Source organism: Stegostoma tigrinum, chromosome 20, assembly GCF_030684315.1.
Source record: "Stegostoma tigrinum isolate sSteTig4 chromosome 20, sSteTig4.hap1, whole genome shotgun sequence".
Taxonomy (NCBI): Eukaryota; Metazoa; Chordata; class Chondrichthyes; order Orectolobiformes; family Stegostomatidae; genus Stegostoma; species Stegostoma tigrinum.
Genome location: NC_081373.1, coordinates 2,909,346 through 2,937,164, shown reverse-complemented (window position 1 = coordinate 2,937,164; position 27,819 = coordinate 2,909,346). Strand labels below are relative to the sequence as shown.

The following is a 27,819-nucleotide window of genomic DNA, read 5'->3' as shown; positions in this document are numbered from 1 at the left end:
GGAGCATTGCATTGTTTATGAGCAGCTAATTGGGGACCAAATTCTGTAGATAGCCCAGAGTGGAGAGTTTAAGCAAAGTCAATACAACCAAGGTGACTACAGCCATACTCATCTGAAAATGTCCAATCTCAAACTCAAGCTAGTTAGCATTTTGATGGGAAGAATGCCTGGGAACACCAAGTGCAGTCAGCCAAAGTCAAAGAGATGTCAGTAACTGCAGATACTGGAGAATCCAGCGATAACCAGGTGTACAGCTGAATGAACGCAGCAGGCCGAGCAGGAAGGCTGATGTTTCGGGCCTAGACCCTTCAAAATGGGTCAAAGTGAACTTCATTGGTTCTCAGTTTTGGTGTGAAAAATTGACACAGGCTTTACACCACAAAAAGAAACCAATCATCTTGGCCTGGGGTTGTCCCAGCGCAGAGGCATGGGTGTGGTCAAGGAAAAAACAAACAAACAAGTAGGCTATGCTCCTGAGAAGCCGCTGGGCCTGCTGTGTTCATCCAGCTCCACACTTTGTTATCTTGGATTCTCCAGCATCTGCAGTTCCCATTATCTCAAGCCATATTCACTTGTACTTTATAAAAGATCAGGGAGACAGAGGGGAGGGAGAAGTCCAGAATAATCAGATCAGCCACTCATTGAAAACTGCAGCAGACTCAGACTCAATGGGCCAAGTGGCTCTCTTCCATCTTCTGAATCTCATTACTAATATTTATCCTCCATTTTGCTTGAGCTGAAAAATTTACATGCTACTTTTGAAGAATACTATTTTAGTTATTCTTATAAACTAAGAATTGTGACAGTGTATTGGAATAGCACAAAAATTGAAAAATTGAACATCAATTAGTGATCCTACTGAAAAACATATGTATAGTGGACAGTCAAAGAACACACAAAAAAATTGAAAAATCATTTAATTCCAGCAAACAAAACATTCCATGTTATACTAGGTGAAATTAGGATCGACAGTTTAATTTCCAGCTGAAAACACTTTCAACAGATTTGACTTTCTAAATACTTCAGCTTAAGAGTTGAAAATATCTTTGTCTTGCACAAGGAGGAAATCAGTTTTCTTGAGGTATGAATAGGCATGGATTACATAGTTTAGTTTTTATAGCAAACAATGCTTGAAGTTGCCATACACTAGAACTATTGATATTGTTCTAAAATTAAATTTAACATTAAATATTGTAAAGTTTCTGCCTTTAAAATATTCACAACCATATTGTATGCGATGTTCTTTTTAAAGTCAAGTTATCAACTGCACAAAGAGCACTGAAGTTTCTTTTGTAGATATCTTGTACATCAGATCATGCATACAGCATAAAAGCAATAAGTTGCCCAACCAATTAGCATTTCTGAAGAAGGGCCTCAGCCTGAAACATCAGCCTTCCTGCTTGGCCTGCTGTGTTCATCCAGCTCTACATCTTGCTAGCTCAGATTCTCCAGCATCTGCAGTTCCTACTATCTCAACCAGTTAGCTTGTTTATTTGTGTACTGTTTGAAGATGGCATCTTGGTTTATAGCCAAAAAAAACAAGGATTTTTAAATATCTAACCTGAATCGCTGTAACAGGCAGGAGGGCCTCAGTTTCACAGCTCAAAATGCAAACTTTCTCTCTCAAAAACAAAAAAAAGATGAGTGCTACAACCCAGCCAAAGTACCAAGTAGGCACCACTTTTGCTTGACCCACGTTTGTGTGAAGTGGTAGATCTGACTAGGCATAAGTGGGGAATATTCAATTTTTAAATAACTTGCACATCGAGGATGACGCCAAAAAGCAATGGCTTGAGACTCAATTCTGAATGAAAACCAAAAGAACTGTGGATGCTGTAAACCAGGAACAAAAACAAGGGATGATGAAGGGTCCAGGCCCAAAACACCAGCTTTTGTGCTCCTGAGATGCTGCTTGGCCTGCTGTGTTCATCCAGTTCCACACTTTGTTATCTTGGATTCTCCAGCATCTGCAGTACCCATTATCACTGACACAAAAACAAGAGTTGCTGGAAAAAGCTCAGCAGGTCTGGCAGCATCTGTGAAGAGTAAATCAGAGTTAACGTTTCGGGTCCAGTTCTGAGGAAGGGTCACCGGCCCCGAAATGTTAACTCTGTTTTGTCCTCCACCGATGCTGCCAGACCTGCTGAGCTTTTCCAGCAACTTTGTTTTTGCCCACTTTGAATGGCGCTCCTATTGACGGAACTAAAACTGAAGCAATGCAACAAGGTCTTTTCGATATAACTCGATAGATTCTCTTGGGTAACACATTGTATTGAGACACGGATTTATAACGTAAGTGAAAGGAACACAGTTGAACTTACTACCAACAAAATGTTACACTCACCACTGCGCGCGCCCGTACGGGAACGTGCCCACAAGCCCGCCGCCTTCCCGACATGTGCATGTCTCACGGGGGTGTAACCACCCTTTGGCCAGCCCCCAACGTCTCTCCCCCAATAACCTTGCTAGTGGCGGACCTCCACCAACCAGAAGCCGGCAGATCTTCGTGACGTCACTTGTTACCGGGTCGTCTCCCCGTCCCCATCTCCGCCCACGACGGCCGGGAGCGCGTGGCCCGGCGGGAATTGTAGTCCGCTCTCTCTCTCGTTCATGTGGAGTGGGCGCTGGCAAGGACTCCGTCTCCCATCGATCGGTGCGCACGGACCTGGGGCTGCGGGGGAGGGAAGGGGGTGAAATTGGCGCAGGCGCAGTGGTGTGGTTGTGTCGGAGCCGTCCTCCTCGATCTATCCTGAGGTAAACAAACTTGGACTGAGAGAGTGAGGAGGGTCGGCTGCTTGCAGATCGCTCGTTTTTCCTCACCCCCCCCTTTTTACCTTTCATTTTTTATTTTTAAAACATTTTTTAAAAAAATACTAATTCCATCCCTTTTACTTTTTAATTTTTTTATACCTTATGTATATATAATAATTATATATACACGACCAAATACAAATAAAATAATGAACTCAGTGCAATCAATCAACATCCAGAGACTGTTAGAAGCAGCTGAGTATATAGAGAGGAGAGATCGAGGTAAAACCGGACGGCGACTAAACAAATCCGATAAAAATTATTATTTATTTATAAAAATTCAAATCGTCCAAGTGTTCCAACTGCCACTAACCGCAGTGGAAGGAGCAGCCAACAAAACCCCCGCGACGTTTACAAATAGATCTCTCTCCCTCCGGATCCCCGTCGGCGTGAAACTTCAATCCTCAACAATAGTGCAGTCAAAACAAAAATACCGAACGTTGAACTTTTGTTTTATTCCTGTGTTTTTTGTTTGCTTCCCCCCCCCCCCCCCTTTTCAGAAGCTGAGCACGGATATGCATCGACGTTACCCCGCAATGTCGAGCCAGGGACGAGGAAGAAAATGAAAACCAAAAAGAATTCGAGCAATAGGTAAAAAAAATGAAAAAAAAAGCGCCTCTCACCTTTATATCTATAAGTACGTTTTTAAAGCAAAAGGAAAGGTGCGTTAAAGTCGGGGTAAGTGAAAACGAAACGGTTAAAGAGCGCTGTTTATGTGGTTGCCACTGACTGTACCCGCCATTTTATGTGTATTTTTAATTTTTAATTCTCTCCCCCCCCCCCCCCCAACAAACGGCCGCAGTTGTGACTGGAAAGTGCATCAACTTTCTTTCAGTATATACCGCCCGGGTTTCCCTCGGCAACATTTTTGTTTTTTGCCTGTGCGCCGAGAAGTGCAAACTGTTGGAGGGGAAAAATAAATGCGAAGCTAATTATGTTTTTTAAGGGAACGAGGAGTTCGAGCGCCATCTGTAATCAGCTGATTGTCAGATTTACAGTTTAAACACACACACAGTGATGTGAAATTAAAAGGGGGCACGGAATTATCTGTATATTTGTCTCTGAATTTTGACTGTCGTTATTTTACGCTTGATTAGTTTCTTTGGTGGAAGAACCCGTAGTTTACAGTTGAATAAAAATCTAATACGTTATCAGTTTAAGGAAACACCTAGCACTAATTATGTCGGTTGTGTTTTCCATATCAGAAATGCCATGATTGTTGAGGAAATGGTGCACGATCCCTAGGCCTTTCATTCAATTCTTGTTTTTACCCATTATTGTGGTCTTACTGAGATAGACAGTTTCTGGTTGAGCTGTTGGAAATCTGTGACTAAAGTTTAATGAACTTTAGTCATTATTCACAAAACTCTTTTATTCCCACTAATAACTACAGTTTCATTAAGTCCAATTTAAAGACAGGCTTTGAAATGTTCATGTTTCTTACCTGTTCAATATTTGTTTATATTTTGGATTCAGTTTTATTTTCAGGATGGTATAGCATTGAAAAAATGCCAAGTTTCTGACTAGTTATTCATTACTGTGTGGTATGTAGGTTATAGAAATGTTGTGACTATAAGTTCAAGATAGAAAACACTTGAAATTGAAAATAATCCTTTCTTTAAAAAAATGAGGTTATAATTTTGAATTTGCAGTACAGTACAAACTCTGAATGTCAAAACTAGGTTGTTGCATGTGTGTCCCCTGTCCCACCACCACCACTTCCAGTAGAGCAGGAAGGGGTAATTTAGTGTAAAGTTAATACTTTCAAGTGCAAGGATAGACACATGAAGAATCTCACTAGTCAAGTAACATGCAAATTGTGCATCTTGAGGAAGGCATTAACCATCACTATTGTACAGTTCTGTGGGGGTTGGCAGAACTTACCATCACCTCATTTCCATCTAAATTAGCTTATTAGCCTGTTCATTAGGACAATAAATGCTTGTAGTGTACTCAACGTGACTGATGTCATAGTTGAGATCCATCCTGTCCCACCGGATGTCTACACCTCCCACCATCCAAACCTATACTTCTCAGCGAAAAACCTGGTAACAGCCAAAAGCAGGAGCCACAAATGCATTTATTCCTGTCACTTTTCCAATCCAATTGTAGCACACCTTTGAACGGCATTGTTAAATTAGTCAATGCTGTTATCAGCATTTAGTCAACAACAGAAACTGGACCTGGGATCATCTTATCTGTATATGTTTGACTAAATGCAGTCACAAAGTTGGACATAACGTCTAATTATTTTTAAGTGCCAACTAGCAAGTGTTAAAGCTCATTGCTAATCAATAAGAAGGAAAATCTGATGATTATTCAAAGATTATTAGTCCATAATGGAATTCTTCTGTTTTGATGATATATTAATATGTTTTATTATATGCTTAGAAGCTTTGAGGTGTGCATATATACCATTCACTATTGGCATGTTCTGTTATGCTGTTGTCTTTGGTTCTAGAATACAATTCATCTTCTTATCATGGACCCCACCCATAAACCTGGTTATTGTCTAAGACCGAACCACACTGTTAATTACTTTTCCATCTTACTTGTTCCTGCATTCTGCTTCTGATCCCATGTCCACATCTCTGTAACATTGCCCTGACTTTAACGCAGCTCCACTCACCTGCTGCTGAAACATTTATTCATTGCGTTGTTACCTTAGACTCTACTCCATTGCTCTCCTGCCTGGTATCCCACTCCCACCTTGCACCCTCTTATAAACTCTGCTGCTGCTTCCCTATTCTGCATCAAATTGATTTTCAGATCGACCTGCACTGGCTACTTCTTCCTCCAGTCTACAATTTACTAATTCACTCTCATAAAAATCCCTTCATAACCTTAGCCTTACCCTTTCCCATCCAATTGTGGCCTCAAGTACAACCCCACATCCTTGAAACATTTATTGCTCGACTTTAAAGTAAAACCAAAATATTGCAGGTGCTGATAATCTGAAATCTCACTTCACAGATGCTTCAAGACCAGCTATGTTTCTCCTGCACTTTGTTTTTATTTGCTGCTGCACCTTTCTGACTAGGCCGAAATCTCTGGTATTCTGTTGTAAAACTCTTTGCATTTCCACCTTTCTCTCCTCCTTTAAAACACTCACTAAATATATCTGAAGGACTCAGCTTTTAATTGGTTTTGTTTGTATCTCTATTTTTCAGTCATTGTTGATTTTTTTTTGCTGAGAACTCAGTTGAGCTGTTTTACAGCATTGGATGCAAGTAGTTTTCCTTGACGTGTACAAATGATAGTATATTTTAAAGTGAATTGCAGACATTGTTTTGGAGAATTAATAAAGAATAAAAATAAAATCTATTACCTAATTTACCATGTATACATCTTCTGAAGAGTAGTTGTGGATTGGGTAGCTGATACTTGTTTGTTACAAATAAGGAAATGTTGATGTATAAATTCAGTAGCATTGCACCCATTTATACCATAAACTAATTTAATAGAGCAGAAACCGGTACCTGATGTATACTTTGGGACCAATGCTAAATTGATAGACTCTTGCTTTGGGTGGCCTAACTCAATATTGATTTGAGGCCTTATTGGTTGAACCGTTAGCCAGTAACTTCTGTGTCTTGAGCAACTTTGAGTGGCCTCCTGTGGTTCTATTAAAGTTTTTTAGCATCTTTCTCATAGAATTAGAAGGAGTTGGACTGCTGTACATTGCTAGTCAATTATTTTACATCTGAACTTACCTATGGGTCTCAGCACTGGCTGAAATTGGTCAAGACCCAATGGGAAATGTGCACCTTGGAAACAGATGGACCCTCCTAATTCTCCTTAATTAATGACATAGAACATAGAACATAGAAAAGTACAGCACAGTACAGGCCCTTCAGCCCATGATGTTGTGCCATGGAATATTCCTAATCCAAAAATAAAATAACCTAACCTACATTCCCCTCAATTCACTGCTGTCCATGTGCATGTCCAGCAGTCACTTAAATGTCACTAATGACTCCGCTTCCACGACTACCACTGGTAAACTATTCCAATAGCTCACAACTCTCTGGGTGAAGAACCTCCCTTTGACGTCTCCTCTATACCTTCCTCCTAACACCTTAAAACTATGACCCCTCGTGGCAGTCAATCCTGCCCTGGGGAAAAGTCTCTGGCTATCGACTCTATCCGTGCCTCTCATTACCTTGTACACCAGAGAATGAAGCTAAGATTGATCTCTCTCTTATGTAGTACCATTATTGATTGCGTCCTGAACCGCGCCTGAGGTTTGGGTGTGAATGAATTTAGATTCATTCATTTATTTACTCAATTTTCGTTCACTTGAAGAATTTGAATGGTCTCCTTCGACTGATTCAGTAACTAAATTTACATTTTGTTGTTGTGTTAATTAATGGTGGAGAGCAGGAAGATTTCATATTTCCAGAAAAAAATTTTGGAATGAGAAATTGGCAAAATTTAACACTTTTCCTGTACTAAACCACAGTTGTAAATTTCTACTTTGATGTAATCTTTTTGATTTAGATGACTGTTTGGCTTAGGCTGCTTAAATAATTTGAAGAAATTTATTCATTGTTTTGTGTATAAAGACTGCATTTCAAATTATGATATTGTGGTCTAACTTGAGAATGTACAGTAGAGATGGTGGCTCTGTTATAGGGCCTGAAAAATAATCTCTAGTTGCAGAGAAAATGGTGGAGCAGTGATAATCCAGGAGTACAGGCTAATTTTTGGAGACACAAGTTCACAACCTATTATGGCAGCCGGTCAAAGTGCATAGGAATATTGGACTTAGAAGCAGGAGAAGTTCCTTCTCACCTATCGTAAAAGGGAGATCTCTGATTCTTCAGCTGTGTCCCCTAATTCAGGCTTTCCCGCAAGAGGAAACAACCTCCCAGTATTCACCTTTCTAAGTCCCCTTGGGATCTTACCTGTTTTGAAAAGACCACCTCTCATTCTTCTAATCTCCAATGGGTATGTGCTTGATCTGCTGAACCTATCTTCATAAGGTAAGCCCTTCATTCCAGGAATGAGTCAAGTGAGCCTCCTGTAATCTGTTTCTAATGTATTTGCATTTTTTTCACTTATGGAAAGCAAAGCTGTGCGCAATTCCCAATGTAATGGCACATCTCTGCAACTGTGGTAAGACACCCCTACTTTTAAGTTCCGTTCCTGTTTTCCGTAAACACCAACATTGCATTTTCCTTCATACTCACTTGTTGCAGTGGCATCTTAACTTTGTGGTTCATGTACCAGGGCACCCAGATCCCTCATACTGCCAAATTCTGCCGTCTTTCTCCATTTAAATTGTATACTGCTTTTCTATTCTTATAAAGGTGGATAAGTTCTCACCTTATATACTGTATCAGCCAAATTTTTGACTGCTCATTTAATCTAACTATACCCTTTTGTTAATTTCCTCTGTACATCACAACTACTTTCCGACCAACCTGGTGTCATGGGCAAATATAGAGACAATACAATTCGCTCTTTCTCTAAGTCACTGGTATACACTGTAAATGGTTAAAATACCAACATAGATCCCCATGACACAAGTTGCAGCTTGCCAACCTGAAAATGATCCATTTACCCCCACTCTGTTTCCTGTTAGCTAAATAATCCGTCATCTATACTAATACATATCGTAAAGTGTGTCATAAGCTTTAATGTGGCACATTGTCAAAATGCCTTTTGGAAATCAAAGCACCCCACATCTGTAGGTTCCTCTTTATTCATCTTACTTGTTATATCCACCAAAACTAATAAATTAATTCAAACAAAAATTCCCTTTCATAAAGCCGTTTGATTTTGCTGACCATGTCACAATTTTCTAAATATTCTGCTATATCCTAAGTAATGGATTCTAACAATTTTTCTGTGACAGATGTTAGGCAGACTAGCTTATAGTTTAATGTTTTCTGTCTTCCTCCTTTCTTGAGGAATGTTTTACATTAGTTATTTTCCAATCTACTGGACCATTCCAGAATCTTGTGAATTTGAAAGAAAACAATCAATACTTTGTCTGTGACCATAAAGATAGTTATAATGGGAACTGCAGATGCTGGAGAATCGGAGATAACAAAGTGTGGAGCTGGATGAACACAGCAGGCCAAGCAGCATCTATGGTCAGTTCTTTTAAAATTCTAAGGTGCAGACCATCTGTTCCTGGAGATTAGTCACCATTTAGGTCTGATAAGTTTTCCAGCCCCTTTTCTCTGTTGATGGTGATGGTTGTTTTAAGTCCCTCTTGTTTTTCAGGTATTCTTGCAAATAGTTGTTTAGTGGTATAGAACACAAGTGTTGCTGGAAAAAAGGACACACTTTGTTGAAGCATTTTTGTCTTGCACTTATCAGGATAATTCACAAGATTACCAATGTAAAACAGAACACTGTTAGTGAGTTTTGAGAAGATTTGTAGCTCAGGTTGAGGTTCTGGATGTGAGTTTGCTCGCTGAGCTGGAAGGTTAGTTTTCAGACGTTTCGTCACCATTCTAGGTAACATCATCAGTGAGCCTCCGACGAAGCGCTGGTGTTATGTCCCGCTTTCTATTTATCTGGTTAGGTTTCCTTGGGTTGGTGATGTCCTTTCCTGTTCTTTTCCTCAGGGGATGGTAGATGGGCTCCAAATCAATGTGTTTGTTGATGGAGTTCCGGTTGGAATGCCATGCTTCTAGGAATTCTCGTGCATGTCTCTGTTTGGCTTGTCCTAGGAGTGATGTGTTGTCCCAATCAAAGTGCTGTCCTTCCTTATCTGTATGTAAGGATACGACATGACCCACTATCACTCATATCCTTACATACAGATAAGGAAGGACACCACTTTGATTGGGACAACACATCCCTCCTAGGACAAGCCAAACAGAGACATGCACGAGAATTCCTAGAAGCATGGCATTCCAACCGGAACTCCATCAACAAACACATTGACTTGGAGCCCATCTACCATCCCCTGAGGAAAAGAACAGGAAATGACATCACCAACCCAAGGAAACCTAACCAGATAAATAGAAAGCGGGACATAACACCAGCGCTTCGTCGGAGGCTCACTGATGATGTTACCTAGAATGGTGACAAAACGTCTGAAAACTAACCTTCCAGCTCAGCGAGCAAACTCGCATCCAGAACAGAACACTGTGTTTATACTGTGTTAGAAGGGAATGCTGATTGGTGGAGGCATTGCCATGGAAATGCACCAGTTAAATCGCTGACAGTTAACTGCCTAGCTTTGTTAAGATTTAAATGAGACAGATTGACTCTGACTGGTTAAGGCATTGCACTGAGGAGTGAATCAGAGAATGACTGTGGCTTATTTTGCTTAGCTAGAGCAGGTGCAGTATGTGTACTGGTTCTTCTGTCTGCAAGGAACAGGACCGCATGCATTAATATATTTTCCTTCCAGTATGCCCAAGAACACGATACTGTAAGCCTGCCTTTCAATCTCAATTTGGTTATTAACAAATAATACTGTTGTGGAATCACCCCTAATGTTGGCCACTGTATTTTGAGTTTTGCTAACACGCCCTGGTTAGGCAAGGTCGGTACCTCGTCTGTTTTATAAGAACATATGAACCAGGAGCAGGAGTAGGCCCTTAAAGTCTGCACCGCCATTCAATGAGATCATGGCTGATCTTTTCGTTGCTTTAGCTCCACTTACTCACCCTCTCACCATAGCTTTAATTCCTTTACTGTTCAAAAAATTATCTATCTTAGCTTTAAAACTTTCAATGAGTAGGCCTGAACTACTTCACTGGGCAGGAGCATTCTTTTCCAGTTTTTATTGCCCATCCCTAATTGCTTTGAAAGGAGTGCTTGCTTGTCAGTTTCAAAGGGCAGTTAGAGTCAATCAAATACTGTGGTCTGGAGTCACTTGTAGACCAAATCAGGTGAGAGTCAAGATTTTCCTTCCCGTAAAGGACATTAGTGAACCAAATGAGTTTTTATGATAGCAAGAACTGCAGGTGGTGGAGTCAGAGTCAATACAATCTGGAGCTGCAGGAATGCAGCAGGTCAGGCAGCATTAGAGGAGCAGGTAAGTCGACATTGCAGGTCGGGACCCTTCATCAGGACCATTCGCCAATGGTCTCGCAGTTACCATTAGACTAGGTTTCTTTTATTTATGCAATATTATTACTTGAATGTAAATTTCAACGACTGTGTTTCCCTAAAATATTAACCTGGGTCTCTGGAGTACCAATTTGATACATTTGTTATGACCCACTGGCCTTTGGGATAAAGAGCCTACTAGTGTAGCATCACAGTGGTGTTGAAATTCATATTCTACATTACTCATTTGTGCAAAAAGTAGAAAGTCTTTTTAGTTCGATGGCAGTATCCTTTACGTGATAAACACTATTTGTTTTGCTACTGCATAGTAGTAGTGTAAACAGCTGGCTTCACCTGATGCTTACATTTTTAAGATACCTTGTCCTTCAGAGCAATCTGAGGTACACTGTGCACTATACATGGTATTCATGAAAATTGTCCTGATGAAGTTGAGACAAAAAGCTGTGTCACTTTTCAGTAACATCATTGGGGAGTTTTCTATGTCTTCTACAACGAAGACAGGCACAAAATACCTGTTCAGTGCCTCTACTGGTACCCTGTATTTCATTCACAATTCCTCAGTCTCACTCTCTAAAGGGCCAACACTAGCTTTATTTACTTTATTCCTGTTTAATCATTTGTAGAAACTCAAATACTGTCTGTTTTTATATTATTAACCAGCTTCAGTTCAGATTGTACACTTCTCCTTTTTCCTCATTCTTTGCTGATTCTTAATTTTATGTTCTCTCATGGGATGTGGTCGTCCCTGTTAAGTCTGATGTTTGTTGCCCATCCTTAAATTGTCCTTGAACTAAGTGGTTCGCTGCACTATTTCAGTGATCACCTAATGAACATCCTGACTTTGGCTCTGGAGTTGCCAGATCAGGTAAGGACAAAAGATTTCCATAATTAAAGGACATTAGTGAATCAGTTATGATTAGTGAAACTGATCCCATTCTAGCACCAGTATTGAGGCTAGCTTTCAGTTCTAGATTTGCATGTATGAATTGAACTTGAATGCCATCAGCTGCCGTGGTGAGAGTTAAATGCATGCCATCAGGGCCTCTTAATTTCTAGTCCAGTGATGTTCACACTACAACAGCACCTTCCCAGATCTGACCAATTAATCTTTTCAGATTTGTACATTGTTTCTTTCAATTTGATACTGTCCTTAGCTTCCTTATTTAGCCACAAAGGATGTATTCTTCTGGTGGAGACTTTTTTTATTGGAATAAATTTTTGCTGAGTTATTAAATAGCCCCTTAAGAGTCGGCATTGGCATCTCTACTTTCCTACCTTTTAACTGAGTTTCCCAGTTCACTTCTGCCTTGAAACCCTAGTGATTAACGATAATCAAATTAGAAACCATGTTTCTCCTCATCAAACTGAACATGAAATTCTACTGTGTTATAGAGCCATAGAGCTGTCCATCATGGAAACAGATGCTTTGGTCCAACTCGTCCGTGCTGAACAGATATCATAAATTAATCTAGTTCTATTTGCCAGCATTTGGCCCTTATCCCTCTAAACTCTTTCTATTCGTGTACCCATCCAGATGCCTTTTAAATGTTATAATTGTACCAGCCTCTACCACTTCCTCCGGCAGCTCATTCGGTGCTTGCACCAGCCTCTGTGTGCCCCTTAGGTCTCTTCTAAATCTTCCCCCTCTCATGTTAAACCTATGCCCCCACATTTGGACTCCCCCACCCTGGGGAAAAGACCTGTTCACCTTATCTGTGTCCCTCATGATTTTATAAACCTCTATAAAGTCACCCCTTAGCCTCCAACGTTCCAGGGAAGAAAGCCCTCGCCTATTGAGCCTGACCCAATAGTTCAAACCCTCCAACCCGGGCAATACCCTCATAAATCTTTTCTGAACCTTTAAAGTATCACAACATCCTTCCTATATCAGGGAGACCAGAATTGAACATAGTGTTCCAAAAGTGGTCTAACCAATGTCTGTACAGCCCCAACATGACCTCTGAACTCCTACACTCAATGCATAGACCAATAAAGGCAAACATATCAAATGCCACCTTCATTATCCTGTCTACTGGCAACTCTACTTTCAAGGAACTATGAACCTGCACTCTAAGGTCTCTTTGTCAGCAACACTCCCAGGATCTTACCATTAAGTGTATAAGTCCTGCTTGATTTGCCTTTCCAAAATGCAGCACGTCACATTTCTCTAAATTAAACTCCATCTGCCACTGCTCAGCCCACCCGTCCATCTGATCAAGGTCTGATCGTACTCTAAGGTAACCTTCTTGATGTCCACTACTTCACCAATTTTGGTGTCAAATTCTTACTAACCATACCTCCTATGCTCACATCCAAATCATTTATATAAATGAGCCAGCACTAATCCTTGTGGTACACTGCTGGTCACAGGCCTCCCATCTGGAAAGCAACCCTCCTCCACCACCACCCTGTTTCTCCTACCTTCGAGTCAGTTCTGTATCCCAAGTGGCTAGTTCTCCCGTTATTCCATGTGATCTAACCTTGCTAACCAGTCTACCGTGAGGAACCTTGTTGAAAGCCTTAGTGAAGTCCATATGGAGCACGTCCACTGCTCTGCTTTCATCAATCCTTGTTACTTCTTCAAAAAACACTACTCAGTTAGTGAGACATGATTTCCCACACACAAAACTATATTAACTATCCCTAATCAGGCCTTGCCCTTCCCAATACATGTAAATCCTGTCCGTCAGCGTCATCTCAGCTGCTTGCCCCCCAATGGGGAGGTGATGGCTTAATGGTATTATCGCTGCACTGTTAATCCAGAGACCTATATAATGTTCTGGGGACCCAGGTTTGAATCCCACCAAGGCAGATAATGGAATTTGAATTCGATAAAAATGTCTGGAATTAAGAATCTGATGATAATTTTGAATCCATTGTTGATTGTCTTCTCACCAAGTTCTAGGGTGCAAGTGAGTTTTGAGAAGATTTGTAGCTCAGGTTGAGGCTCTGGATGTGAGTTTGCTCGCTGAGCTGGAAGGTTAGTTTTCAGACGTTTCGTCACCATTCTAGGTAACATCATCAGTGAGCCTCCGACGAAGCACTGGTGTTATGTCCCGCTTTCTATTTATCTGGTTAGGTTTCCTTGGGTTGGTGATGTCATTTCCTGTTCTTTTTCTCAGGGGATGGTAGATTGGCTCCAAGTCAATGTGTTTGTTGATGGAATTCCGGTTGGAATGCCATGCTTCTAGGAATTCTCGTGCATGTCTCTGTTTGGCTTGTCCTAGGAGGGATGTGTTGTCCCAATCAAAGTGGTGTCCTTCCTTATCTGTATGTAAGGATACGAGTGATAGTGGGTCATGTCGTTTTGTGGCTAGTTGATGTTCATTCTAGGGTGCACCTGATCAGGCCCTGGGGATTTATCCACCTTCATATGTTTTAAAACGTCCAGCACCGCCTCCTCTATAATTTGGACATTTTACAACATATGATTGTTCTCACCTAGAGGCTCATTTATCATAAGGTTATTGACCAGTCCTGTCTCATTGTTCATTATTGGGTCGAGAATAGCCTGTTCCTGCAGAAGGGTCCCAATCCGAAACATCAACTTTCCTCCTCCTTTGATGCTGCCTGCCCTTTGTGTTCCTCCAGCTCTACACTGTGTTATTTCAGACTCCAGCAACGACAGTTCTTACTATCTCTGAGGCTTTACAATATACTGAAATAAGAAATTGATTCAAACACACATTTTATGAACTTATTTTCCAGGCTCTTTGCTAATCTGACTGACCCAATCTACATAGAAATTAAAGTCACTTATGATTATAATTTGCAAGGCACAAAATAATTTCCTTTTTTGTGGGCTTTTCCTGAAATTTTCTTGAAGGCTACTTTTTGATTATTGGATGCCAAATTTTTGTTTTCATGGTCTCCTTTTTCATTCTCACTGACTCTTTTATTCAGTGATGTACTCACTTAATAACAATATTTTTGTACTGTATTGACATATATGGATTTGTACAGAGACGGAATTAAAAGAATTAATCAAGACCCTCAATTTAAACCTAAAATCATAACAGATAAGGTAAACATTAATTTCCTAGACACCACAGTATCTAAATTAGCACAAACCAAACAGCCATAAGTTAATAAAAGTTTTTTTTTTCAAAAGTAACGAAGATATCACACTAACCACAATGCGTCTCTGGATTAACATTTCAGCGATAATACCACTAGGCCATCGCCTTTCCTTAAAGCAGCTAGTTAGAGATTTCATATAAGTGCAGCCTTAAATTAGAGCTTTCATATTCATTTGCAAGGAAATTGTTACCTCACTGGTTTAATGTTTTCTGGCTCCTAGTAAGCAATGTATTTCTTTGTTGACAGGTTTATCACTGTTTTTATCTGTTACAAACTCCATGACTACCCTTCTGATAAAGGGTCTAGGCCGAAACGTCAGCTTTCCTGCTCCTAAGATGCTGCTTGGCCTGCTGTCTTTAGCTTTAAGAATGACCCCTTGAACAAAATAAGGGCAAGTAGCACATATGAGTCAACATCTTTAAGGGAGGAAGGAAGGTTATTGGAAGATCAGAAAAGAAGCATAACATACTTAAGTTCATGTACGATAAGTTTGTTTCTCAATGATTCTGACAGAGATGTTTTAAAAAAGCTTTCAGAATAACTGCTAAATTTCTGTCTTACAGATCTACACACAATGAATTAGAAAAGAACCGGTAAGTCACTTGCATGAGAACTGTTACTTGATTATATAACCTGGTAATGGCTGTAAACGTTTTATTCTCACATGCTTGTTAAATTGGGTATAAGTTTTTAAATACGATTTGATTCCTAAAATTTAACTTTTACAATAAAATAGAGAAGGCAGTTAGCAATTTTAAAATTGGTTCACGATTGATAATAGCTTTTAGTTACCCCAAAGGAGAAAGCAATGTTTTTGTAAAGTGTAAGTAGATGTTTGACCTACTTGAAGTAGAATATTGGTTGCCTTCTTTTCCTCTAATGTACTGAACTGTCAGCGGGTCATGTGGTGGTAGTGTTGTTGTTGCTAAGGTGTCAGGTTACTGTGGCACTGTGAGCAAGATCATATGAAGTTGGGGGGAAAATCCCTGAATAGAGATATCATTCCAGAACTGTTATTTACATTACAGGAACAATTAATCAATGAAAGGTTAGAACAGTAGACATGAATTAATGCAAGTAGAATGTTACACAATATTGTAGCATTCTGCCGGGGGGTGGGGGGCCATGTTGTCCTCAGAAAACTTACTATTTTCACCATAGATAATAAAGTGTGAAGCTGGATGAACACAGCAGGCCAAGCAGCATCTTAGGAGCACAAAAGCTGACGTTTCGGGCCTAGACCCTTCATCGGAGCCACAAAAGCTGACATTTTGGGCCGAGACCCTTCATCAGAGGGGCCCATCATGAGCTGCCCTACTTTTTAGTCTTCCTAACCAGTCCACGAAGGCCAAATCTATCCTCATGTCCACATAATCATCTCATACAGAACTTGAAATTCTAGCATGCAATGATCACTCTTCCCTTTACAATGAGATCCTTAATTAATCCCAACTAATTACACAATACCAAATCTCCAGCATCTGCAGTTCCCATTATCTCTTATTACTGTTTTCACCATTTTGTTTAACTGATACTTTATAATGTGTTGGTTCAAACAACTTAATGGTAACATTTTCTTTCAAATTTTTGTCTCTAAGATTTGATTTTTTTTCTTTTTATGCTGATGGTAGTTCAGTATCGGAACCAAGAATTCCAAAATTGAAGAGTAACCAGACTAATTCTGGGATGACAGGACTGATGTAGGAAGAAAGAGACTGGATTGATTAGGACAATATTCACTGGAGTTGAGAAGAGTGAGGGAGATCTTATAGAAATCCATGAAACTCTAACAGGACTAGACAGAGTAAATGCTGGAAGGAAATCAGGGGTCAAAATCTAAGAATATGGGGGTAGACAATTTAGGATTAAAATGAGAAATTTTTTCGCTCAGTGGTGAGATTTTGGAATTCTCTTCCACAGAAAGTGGTTGTGAGCAAAACATTAAGGCATAGTTCTCTATGGCCAAGATCAGGAGTCCCAAAAGCTATGTTGCCTCTCTGGCACCACCATTCAGGATATCTCACCTGGGTTTTTAATCCAGGAGAAGCTTGGAATGGGAAGGGAAAGATCCTGTTATCATGGGTCCATGTAGGAACTGAGGATATAGGTAGAATGAGGCAAGAGGTTCTGCTGAGGGAATATGAATAGATAAATGCTAAATTAAGAATCAGAACTCCGGATTACTACCTCAACCATGAGCTACCCGTTCAGTAATATTAAAGATATAAATGAGTGGCTCAAAGGTTGATTTGGGAGAAATAGATTTGTATTCATGGGATATTGCGACCAGTTCTGGAGAAGGAGAGAGTTGTTCCAATGAGATATCTTCCATCTGAATCTTTGCTGTGGCCAGACTTCTGGTGAGTTACTAACTAAGGCTGTAGATAGGACTTTATACTAAACATTGGGGGAAGGGTTCAGCTGAACGGAAATTTTTTTTCAAAAATCAAAATTAAAGGAGATGGTTAGGAGTGCAGGTTAATAAGGAGGCTGATTTGTTGCCAGGGAATAAAGGGAAGGGACAGAATGTGTGAATATCATATTGCCCCAAGGAATTGTACAAGAGTTGGGAAATTTGAGAATAGAATAATTTGAATGTTTTGTATCTAAAATTCACAAAGCAATTGGTATAAAATTAACCAATTAACAGTGCACATAGACAAATGATATGCTTTGTTGGCAATTACTGAGACATGGTTGCAGGGAGACCAGGTTTAGGATGAATAGGTGATGTAGCTCTCTTGGAAAAGGAAGAGATCAGTACTGCAGTGGGAAGTGATATAGGCACTGGAAATCAACATGTGGAATCAGTCTGGAGAAATAACAAGGGAAAAACATCACTGGGAGTAGTAATCTGTAGGTTCCCAAAAAATAGTCGTGCGTTTTTATACAGAATACTGTAGTTCGTAAGAAAGGCGAATAAGTAATAATCATGGATGATTTTGATGTGCAAAAGGACTGGATTAATCAAATTGGCAAGGGTAACTTCAAGGGAGTGTTTGATGAATGTATTAAGATTGTTTTTCAGAACAGTATTTTGGGGACCAACCAGAGAGCAATCTATTCTGGATTTGGTATTATGTAATTAGGTGGGATTAATTAAGGATCTCATTGTAAAGGGAATCATTGCATGCTAGAATTTCAAGTTCTGTATGAGATGATTATGTGGACATGAGGATAGATTTGGCCCTTGTGGACTGGTTAGGAAGACTAAAAAGTAGGGCAGCTCATGAACAGTGTCAGATGTTTATGGAGCTGTTTAGTTCCTCCCAGCTAAAATATATTCCAGAGCAAAGGGTGAGTTGTAAGCGAGGGTGGAGGGGAGAGAAAAAAACACGTAATTAAGCAAGGAAGCTAAAGAAAACATAAAGACAAACTAAAGTATACCATTATTGCAAAGACCAGTGGCAGACTGGAAGATTAGGAAACTTTTTAACAATCAACAAAGAGTTCCTAAAATAGTACTTAAAAAGTACAAAGGTAGATTATAAAAATGATAGCTAGACTTTCTCTAATTATATAAAAGGGAAGAAAGTAACTAAAGTGAATGTTGACCCCTTAGAAGATAAGAATGGAGAGTTAAAAGCAGGGAACACAAATGGCAAATCAATATTTTGCTTCAGTTTTCATGTTGGAGGATGCAATACTATCCCAGTAGCAACAAGTAATGCAGAAGCTACAGAAAGGGAAGAACTTAGAACAGTCATCATCACAAGGGACAAATAATGAGTGAACTATTGCAATTAAAGGCAGACAAGACCCTGCTCCCTAATGGCCTATATCCTAGGGTCTTTTAGGAAGTGCCAGCAGAAGTAGTGGGTCCATTGATTATAATATTCCAAATTCCTTGGATGCAGGAAAGGTTTCAGTGGTTTGGAAAAATGCTAATATAACACCCTCAAAAAGGGAAAAAGGCAGAATCTGTAGACCATTGGTTTAATATCTGTCATTGGGAAGTTGTTAGAACCCATTATTAAGGAAGTAATAATAGAGCATTTGGAAAGTCAAACTACAATCCTTCAGGTTCAGCATGGTTTTATGAAGGGAAAATCATATATGATCTTGTTTTAAGAGTTTGTGCAGGTTTTGGTGAGGCCTCTTCTGGAATAATGTATACTGTTCTGGTTGCCCATCTATAGGAAGGATATTCGGAAAAGACTTGCCAGAACATTGTCAGAAATGGAAGGTTTGAGTTTTAAACCTAGGTTGATAGGCTGGGATTTTTTTTCACTGGAGCTTGGGACATTGAGGGATGACCTTATAGAGATTTATAAAATCATGAGAGGCATAGATAAGGTGAATAGAAAGGGCCTTTTCCTTCGGGTAGGGGAGTTCAAAACTAGGGGGCACATTTTTAAGATGAGAGAAGAAAGATTTAAGAAGGACATAAGGGGCAACTTTTTCAACAGAGAGAGTGTTTTGTTTGCGGAATGAACAGAGGAAATGGTGAATCCAGGTACGGTTACAACATTTAAAAGACATTTGAATAAGTACATGAATAGGAAAGGTTTTGAGGGATGTGGGCTGAACACAGGCAAGTGAGAATAGTTTGGTTTGGAAAAAGGATCAGCTTGGATTAGTTGGATCAAAGGGTCTGTTTCAAGGCTGTATGACTCTGTGACTGTGACTCGGTATAACCAGAAAGTTGGATCATTGGGATCCTTTATATGTAGTGTATCTGGACTTCCTAAAGGCATTTGATAAGGTGCTGTATATAAGATAAGGTCACATGGGGATAGCTCAGACAAATGATTGTGTATCTATCAGAAAGCAGAGAATCCGGTTAAATGGATCTTTTTCTTGTTGGCAAGATATAGCTAGTGGGATGACACAGGGTTCGGTCCTCAGACCCAGTTATTTATAATCTATATTAATGAGTTGGATGCGGGGATAGAAGGTACTGTAGCCAAATTTGCAGATGACACTAAAATGTGTGGGAAAGTCAGTTACAAGCACAAAATAAGAAATTTACAAATGGATATGGGTAGATTAGGTGAATGGGCTAAAATATGGGGTGGATGGAGTTTAATGTAGATAAGTCCATTTTTGTCAGGAGAATAGAAAGGCACCTTACTCTCTAAACGGAGAGAAACTTTAAAATACTTTGGTGCAGAGGGATCTGGGTGTCATTGTGCATGAATCACAGAAAACTAGTATGCAGGTACAGCAGGGAATGAGAAAGGCAAATGGAATTTTGGTATTTATTGCTAAAGGAATAGAGTCTAAAAGTAGTGAAATGTTGCTGCAACAGTTTTGGTCCCTTTACTTGAGAAGAGATGTAATCGCATTGGAGGCAAGTCAGAGGAGGTTCACCAGATTGATTGCAGAAATGACGGATTCATTTTATGAAGAAGGATTGAGCAGATTAAGTTTATGCTGCCCAGAGTTTAAAAGTATGAGAGCAGATTTAATTGGGGTACTTAAGATGTAAAGTAATTAAGACGTTAATGGGAATTGACATAGCAGACATAGAGAGGGTGTTTCCTCAAATGTGCAACCCAGAACAAGAGATCATTCTTTTAAATTTGCTACACCTTATCCTAAAACACAGATGTGAAAAAATTACTTCTCTCAGAGGGTCATGAATCTTTGGGATTTAGTACTTCGGAGTCTGGTGAATGTTGAGACATTGGCTAAATTTAGAGAGGGGATTCACAGGTATTTAATTAGTAATGGTTGCAGGATTATGGAAAGTAGGCAGGAGAGTGGTGTTGAGGCTGAAATGAGACCTACTGTGATCATATCAAATGGCAGAGCAGGCTCAAGGGCTGAGTTGCCTGCTCCTGCTCCTAGTTCCTATGTTCTTATTACATAAAAGCATTTTTTCTTGGATTTTTCCTTCATTTTTAGCAATCATCTTCCGTCTCTGAGTGCGATGTTCAATTTATTCCTTATTACTGACATTCATAATGTGGATTCGGTTCAAACCTGGGTTAGGACCATCCAGTCGCATTTTAGTTATTGACAATATAACTATGGAAGAAATAGATTTTCCCTCAGTTAGACTGCTTGGGCTTGGTATTCTGTCCTGATAGTGAAAAGGCAGTAAACAACGTGATTGCTTTTGGTTTTCCTAATTTGATTAAAAATAGCCTACTATGTGAATGCTCTTTTAAGAATAGAATCGAACCCGACAGTGTGGAAACAGCCCATTTGGTCCAACAAATCCACATCTACCCTCTGAAGAACATCCCACGTAGACCCATCCCTCCGCCCTATCCTAGTTACCCTGTATTTCCCATGGCTAATGCACTTAACCTGCACAACTCTGAACACTAGGGGTAATTCAGCCTGGTCAATCCACCTAACTTGCACATCTTTGGACTGTGGGAGGAAACAGGAGCACTTGGCAGAAACCCGCAGACATGGGGAGAACGTGCAGACTCCACACAGACTGTCACCCAAGGCTGGAATCCCACCTTCGGTCCTTGGTGCTGTGAGGCAAAAGTGCTAATCACTAAGCCATCTTGCTACCCATTCATTCCCTTTGAAATAACTTTACTCATATTCTTTAAGATTATTCAATGCTGAAATATTTTGTAGTGAAGGTACAGGTAATTGTAAACCTGTCTGTTTAATTGCTTTTAGTAAGCATTTATTTAAAGATTCCACTCTTGCAAGTCTAAACTTTTAAATCTAGCATCAGCCTTCACTTTCCAGAATATTGGCAGAAACCCACAGTTAGATTTTGTCAACAGTTATTCGTATAAACGTGAGACAGAGATTCCCTGTATAGGGGTCTCCATTTCAACTATATTTCAATTCCACAGCAGTACCTTTCGGGAATCTCTGATTTGTCAATTTCAGATAGATCAACCTAGAATTCTTTATTATTGAAATTGAAAGTGGCTTTATTCCTGCCTGTAAAAGGCATTTTGAACATGTGAATTATCAGCTTTAGTTTAAACCTGATTGGAAACTAAATAAGTTGAGGGAAATTTGGTTTGAGAAATAAACATATTATTAGCACTGATTTTAATTTTGTGAAGGAAAATGGTTCATAGTGGATCAGCCATGCTTTATAAAGCTTACTTCGGTTCAATTGAAAGGAATTTGAGTGTGGGAGGCCAATCTGCTAATATTTGTTTTCCACTAACACTAGAAGTTACACTCATTTCTAATGAATAACTGTTTAATCCTTGGAGTGCAGGCTCATAGTTCCTTGAAAGTGGAGTTGCAGGTAATCAGGATAGTGAAGGTGGTGTTTGGTATGCTTGTCTTTATTGGACTGCATTGACTATAGGAGTTGGGAGGCTATGTTGTGGCTGTACAGGATGTTGGTCAGGCCTCTTTTGGAATACTGCATGCAGTTCTGGTGTCCCTGGTATAGGAAGGGTGTTGTGAACTTAGAAAGGGCTCAGAAAAGATTTACAAGGATGTTGCCAGGGATGGAGGGTTTGAGCTATAGGGAGCGGTTGAATAGGCTGGGACTATTTTCCCTGGAGCGTCGGAGGCTGAAAGATGACCTCGTAGAGGTTTATAAAATCATGAGGGGCATGGATAGGGTGAATGGACAAAGGATTTACCTCAGGGTGGGTGAGTCCAAAACCAGGAGGCATAGGTTAAGGTGAGAGGGGTAAGATTTTAAAGAGAACTAAGGGGCAACTTTATTACACAAAGTGTGGTGCATGTATAGAATGAGCTGTGAGAGGAAGTGGTGGAAGCTGGTAGAATTACAACATTTAAAAGGCATCTGATTGGGTATATGAACAGGAAGGGTTTAGAGGGATATGAGCTGGCAAATGGGACAAGATTAATTTAGGATATCTATTCGGCATGGATGAGTTGGACTGAGGGGTCTTTTCCATGATGTACAACTCTAAGACCGCATGACTGAATGGTGATTGTAAATTGTTCAACGTTGTGGAGAATTGGAATGGTTGGTGGATTGACTGAAATGGTAACTATATTCTGATGTGCGCTCAGTCCAATGTGACATATGACTCTACAGTCCAGTTTAACTCCTAATCTGGGCTGACATTTTCTAGATATAATCTTACTCCTTACCATTTAAGGGTAGGTCACTCCTACAGGTAAAAATCAAAAGAAGTGCAGATGCTGTAAATCAGGAACAAAAATAGAAGATGCTGGAAAAGCTCAGCAAGTCTGGCAGCATCTGTGAAGAAAAGATCAGAGTTGACATTTTGGGTCAGGTGACCCTTCCTCAGAACTCCGGACCCGGAATGTTTACTCTGATTTTTTTCTTCACGGGTACTGCTAGACTTGCTGAGCTTTTCCAGCAACTGCTGTTTTCGCTCCTGTAGGTGTAAATTGACCGCCAAACTTCCAAATATTCTTCTTGAGGTGGGTATAGAATTTACGATTTTATTTATTCGGTAGCTGATCATTATATATGTTAATTATTCACATTTTGAATAAGTCAGTTTCATAATCGTGTAAAGTGATGGTCTGGCTTTCTGTAATAAATTTTGGTTCAATTTTTAGCTCCATTACAGAAGGTCATTAAAATTCCTTGTTATGCGTTATTGAAACAATTTAAGTTTTTTTTAAATAGTACTCTATCAAATAAGGGCCTGATGGGTTTCAAAGAAATAGTGGCTTTCTCTCAGCATCATGATGATTGCTTATTGTCATTTGTGAACATTTGTAAATGCAGACTTGTCATCTCTTTGCTTAGGGATGTATATTCAGTCAAATTAACTCTGTTTATTGCTATATCTTGTAATCTGATCAAAAGCAGGATTGTGCCATATAGTCTGTCTTTGGTGAGCGCACATGCCTATCATTGTATAAAAGTGATTTTAACTTTCCACAGACAGTTCCATATATCATTCTACTGCCAATTTGTAATTTTACGGCTGCAGTATTATGGAGTTAATAAATACAAATTTGGGTCTCGTGAGATACATGCTTTCCTAAAGGGCACTCGACAATAGGTTTTTATGACTATCTGGTTTGTTTCATGAGCATGGTTGAGAATTGTTTTCTTCTGGGAAGACCCACCACCTCTCATTTCCATTCATACCTGTGACAGCAGGCCTTCCCCAAGGATTCGGGGCTCTAGGGGCAGAAGTCCCAGTCATGGAGAGCTGTCAGCCAACCAGAGAGATTAATTGAGATAACAACCTTATTTGGGAACGGGGAAAGCCATCCATGAGCTTTCCCATTAAGACTTGATTGGAGTGGAGATGTACAGTGGCAGGGTACTTACTTGACACCGTCCTGCCTGATTAAATGTCCCATTTAACCAAACTCGCTTCAAGATAGCGCATAAAATTCTGCCCTTTTTTAATTCCAAATGTATTAATTGAATCTAACTTGTTCTAACTACTGAAATTGGTTCTGGCTTGGTAATTACATTCTAAATACATGCTTATTTTAAAGAAATGGAAGTGTTCTGATGGATGGAGGATTTTCTTTGGTTGAGATGAAGGCAAAATAATAGTGAATAGTGGATTAAAGGTCATCTTGCATGACGCCATCTTATGTGGAAATTTCACACTAGTGTCCACAGTTGAAATGCCTCTTGCCTGAAAAAAATGTTATTGCAAATCATAGATAACAAGGTGTAGAGCTGGATGAACACAGCAGGCCAAGCAGCATCAGAGGAGCAGGAAAGCTGACGTTTCGGGTTGAGACCCTTCTTCAGAAATGGGTTTGGGGGAGTGGATTCTGAAATAAATAGGGAGAGAGGGGGAGGCGGATAGAAGATGGATGAAGGAGAAGATAGGTGGAGAGGAGATAATCAGGTCAAAGAGGCGGGGTTGGAGCCAGTGAAGGTAGGTGGGGAGTTAGGGAGGGGATAGCTCGATCCAGGGAGGACGGACAGGTCAAGGAGGCTGGATGAGGTTGGTGGGTAGGAGATGGGAATGGGGCTTGAGGTCGGAGGAATGACTAGGGAGGTGGGGACTAGCTAGGCTGGTTTTGGGATGCATTCACGGGAGGGGAGATTTTGAAGTTTGTGAAGTCCATTCAGCCTGTTAGGTGTACTCCTTTGGCTACGATGTTCACTTTGAGCTGCAAGTACTTTTTTGTTTAAACTTGTAATCTTTTCAGCTTTTTGTCTTTAGATATTAATTTATAACTTTTCCCCTTAACCAGTGTGGAATTTTATCTTTACCCACAGAGACCTGTGGATGCAGATCTTTACTCCTTCAGATCTTATTATCCCCTTATCTGCCTAATCCCCACCCAAGCAATAATGACATCATTAGATTCCATAATAACATAAGACTTTGGAGCTGAAGTTGGCAATTCAGTCCATTTCGTCTGCTCTGCTATTCAATGAGATCATGGCTGATTCATTTTCCTGCCTTTTCACCGTAACCCTTGATTCCCTTACTGAATCCAAATATGTCTGTCTCAGCCTTGATATATTTAATTATTCCGCCTCTAAAGCCCTCTGAATAAATAAATTCACTGCCCTCTGATAGAAGAAATTTCTCCTTATCCCTGTCTTAAATGCATGGTCCCTTATTCTGTGATTATATCTTCTAGTCCTAAACTCTCCCACATGGGGAAATAACGGTTTTGCATCGATCATGTCAATGAATCCTATCCTGAGACTCTCTTGCATGTTTCAATAAGTTCTCTCCTTATTCATTAGAGGTAAACATAGTCTACAACGTTAACAGAGTGGTGAATCTATGGAATTCACTGCCGCAGAAGTCTGTGGAGGCCAGGTCATTGAGTATATTTAAAACTGAGATAGATCGGTTCTTGATTATCAAGGTGATCAAGGGTTACGTGGAGAAAGCGGGAGAATGATATTGAGGAACTTATCAGCCATGATTGAATGGCGGTGCAAACTTGGTGGGCCGAATGGCCTAATTCGTGCTCCTAAGTATTATAGTCTTACTGTGTAACATTGTACGACATTTCCCACTCTGAGGGCTCTAATCCACATTTGACCATATTGGCTGTGTTCTGAAGCTTGTGGGGAAAATTCTACACTTGGAGTTTCCCCATTCATTTACATTTGAATTACATGGAATCTCCTTCTCCTATGAATATGTCAGTCGAAAGATGATAATCTTTTATTTCAGAGACCTGTTTGTAGCCAAAAAGCTGAATTGCAATGTAACTTGCATCATAAAATTCAGAGAATTTCCAAGCATATTTTAGAAAGTTAAATATACTTGTATTTGAATCAGTCTGAAATCCACCTGAGAGTACTGCGTCTGTTTTAATTTCATACTTCAGCCAATTCTAGCCCTTTGAGCTCTCAGTCCATTATAACAGTTGAGGATAGGAAATCTTTGCCTGAAAGAGGAGCAGCATACTTCATAATTCCTGTACCTTTAGCAGCTAATGCAAAATTAACTGGTTTAATTTCGTTTGTCTGAACAAGGAACAAGAAAAGGCCTCTTAACCCTTTGAGCCTGCTCTGCCATTTAATAAGATCTTGGCTGATCTGATTTTAATTGAAAGTTTTGGAAAAGGTGGAGGGTGTATGTTGTGTCACAATTTTCCAAAACATTTCTAAAACTTTCAGTTTCCTGGCCCCCAGCACCTCATCTTCAGCATGGATGTACAGTACCTGTACACTCAATCCCCCACATGGGGGCACCAATCAGCCCCCCTGCACTGACAGTCTCATTCTCTTAGTTTGACTGGTTCTCATCCTCAACAATCTTTCCTTTGATTCCGCCCACTTCTACAAACCAAAGGGGTGGCCATGGGCACCCGCAGGGGCCCAAGCAATGCCTGCTTCTTTACAGTATTTGTGGAGCAGTCCCTCTTCCACAACTACACCGGCATCATCCCTCACTTGTTTCTCTGCTATATTGATGATTGCATTGGTGTGGCCTTGTGCTCCTGCGAGGAGCTTGAGCTGTTCAACAACTTCAGCAACACCTTCCACTCAAATTTAACTGGACTATTTCTGACACCTCCCTCCCCTTCCTGGACCTCTCCATCTCCATCTTTGGAAACTGACTCACCATCAACATCCATTTGAAACCCGCTGACTCCCACAACTACCTCGACTAACCTCCTTGCATCCACCCTCTGCAAAACACTCTCCCATGCTCTCAATTCCTCTGCCTCTGCTACATCTAATCCCAAGATGAGGCATTCTATTCCAGATATCCTCTAACTTTAGGGACCGTAATTCCCATCACTCTGTAATTAAGGATACCGTTAACCGCATCTCCTCCATTTCCCCCACCTTTGTCCTCAAACCTCCTTCCCCCAACCTCAATAAGGACGAAATTCGCTTAGATCTCCTGTGCCACCCCACAAACATCTGAATCCAATGCATCATCCTCTGACATTTTGATACCTAAAATTAGACCCCATCACCAAAAAGATATTTCCTTCCCCACCCTGTCCACTTTCTGCAGGGACTGTTCGTTCCACGCCTCCCTCGTCAGCTCTGTAGTCACCACCAATTTCTCCAACAAACCTTGTACCTCTCCCTGCAAATGCAAGAGGTACAACACGTGCTCCTACAGCTCCCCTTTCACCTCCGCCCAGGACCTCAAAGAACCCTTCCAGATCCGGTAGAGAATCACCTGCACTTCATCCAACCTGATTTATTGCATTTGTTACTCCCAATGTGGCCTCCTCTACATCAGGGACACCAAATGCAGACTCAGGCACTGGTTCATGGAACATATGCGCTCTGCATGCATCAACCATACCAACCTTCTGGTTCCCATCCATTTTAAATTCCCCCTCCCACATCCCTGACGACATGTCCATCCTTGGCCTCCTCCTCTGTCAGGGTGAGGCCAAACATAAACTGGGGGAACAACGCCTGATATTTCGCCTTGGGAGCTTACAGCCCATTGGCCATAACATTGGTTTCACAAGCTTCAAAATCCCTCCACCCCGAGCCTTCTCACATGTCCAGCCCTCTCCCTCCTCCTAATCTCCCTGACCTGACCTAACCTGCCCATATTCCTGCTCACCTATCTGCTCCAC

At 40.4% G+C, this 27,819-nt stretch overlaps 1 protein-coding gene across 1 annotated transcript in view; it reads left to right on the top strand.

Moving 5' to 3' along the window:
- Window positions 1-2,764: 2,764 nt before the first annotated feature.
- Window positions 2,765-27,819, top strand: part of mxi1 (max interactor 1, dimerization protein) — an 81,867-nt gene continuing 56,812 nt past the window's right edge. The window contains exons 1-3 of the mRNA XM_059652943.1: window positions 2,765-3,033; window positions 3,312-3,402; window positions 15,495-15,524. Coding sequence (XP_059508926.1) covers window positions 2,961-3,033; window positions 3,312-3,402; window positions 15,495-15,524 — 194 coding nt within the window. The 5' untranslated portion in view covers window positions 2,765-2,960. The remainder of the gene's footprint in view (window positions 3,034-3,311; window positions 3,403-15,494; window positions 15,525-27,819) is intronic.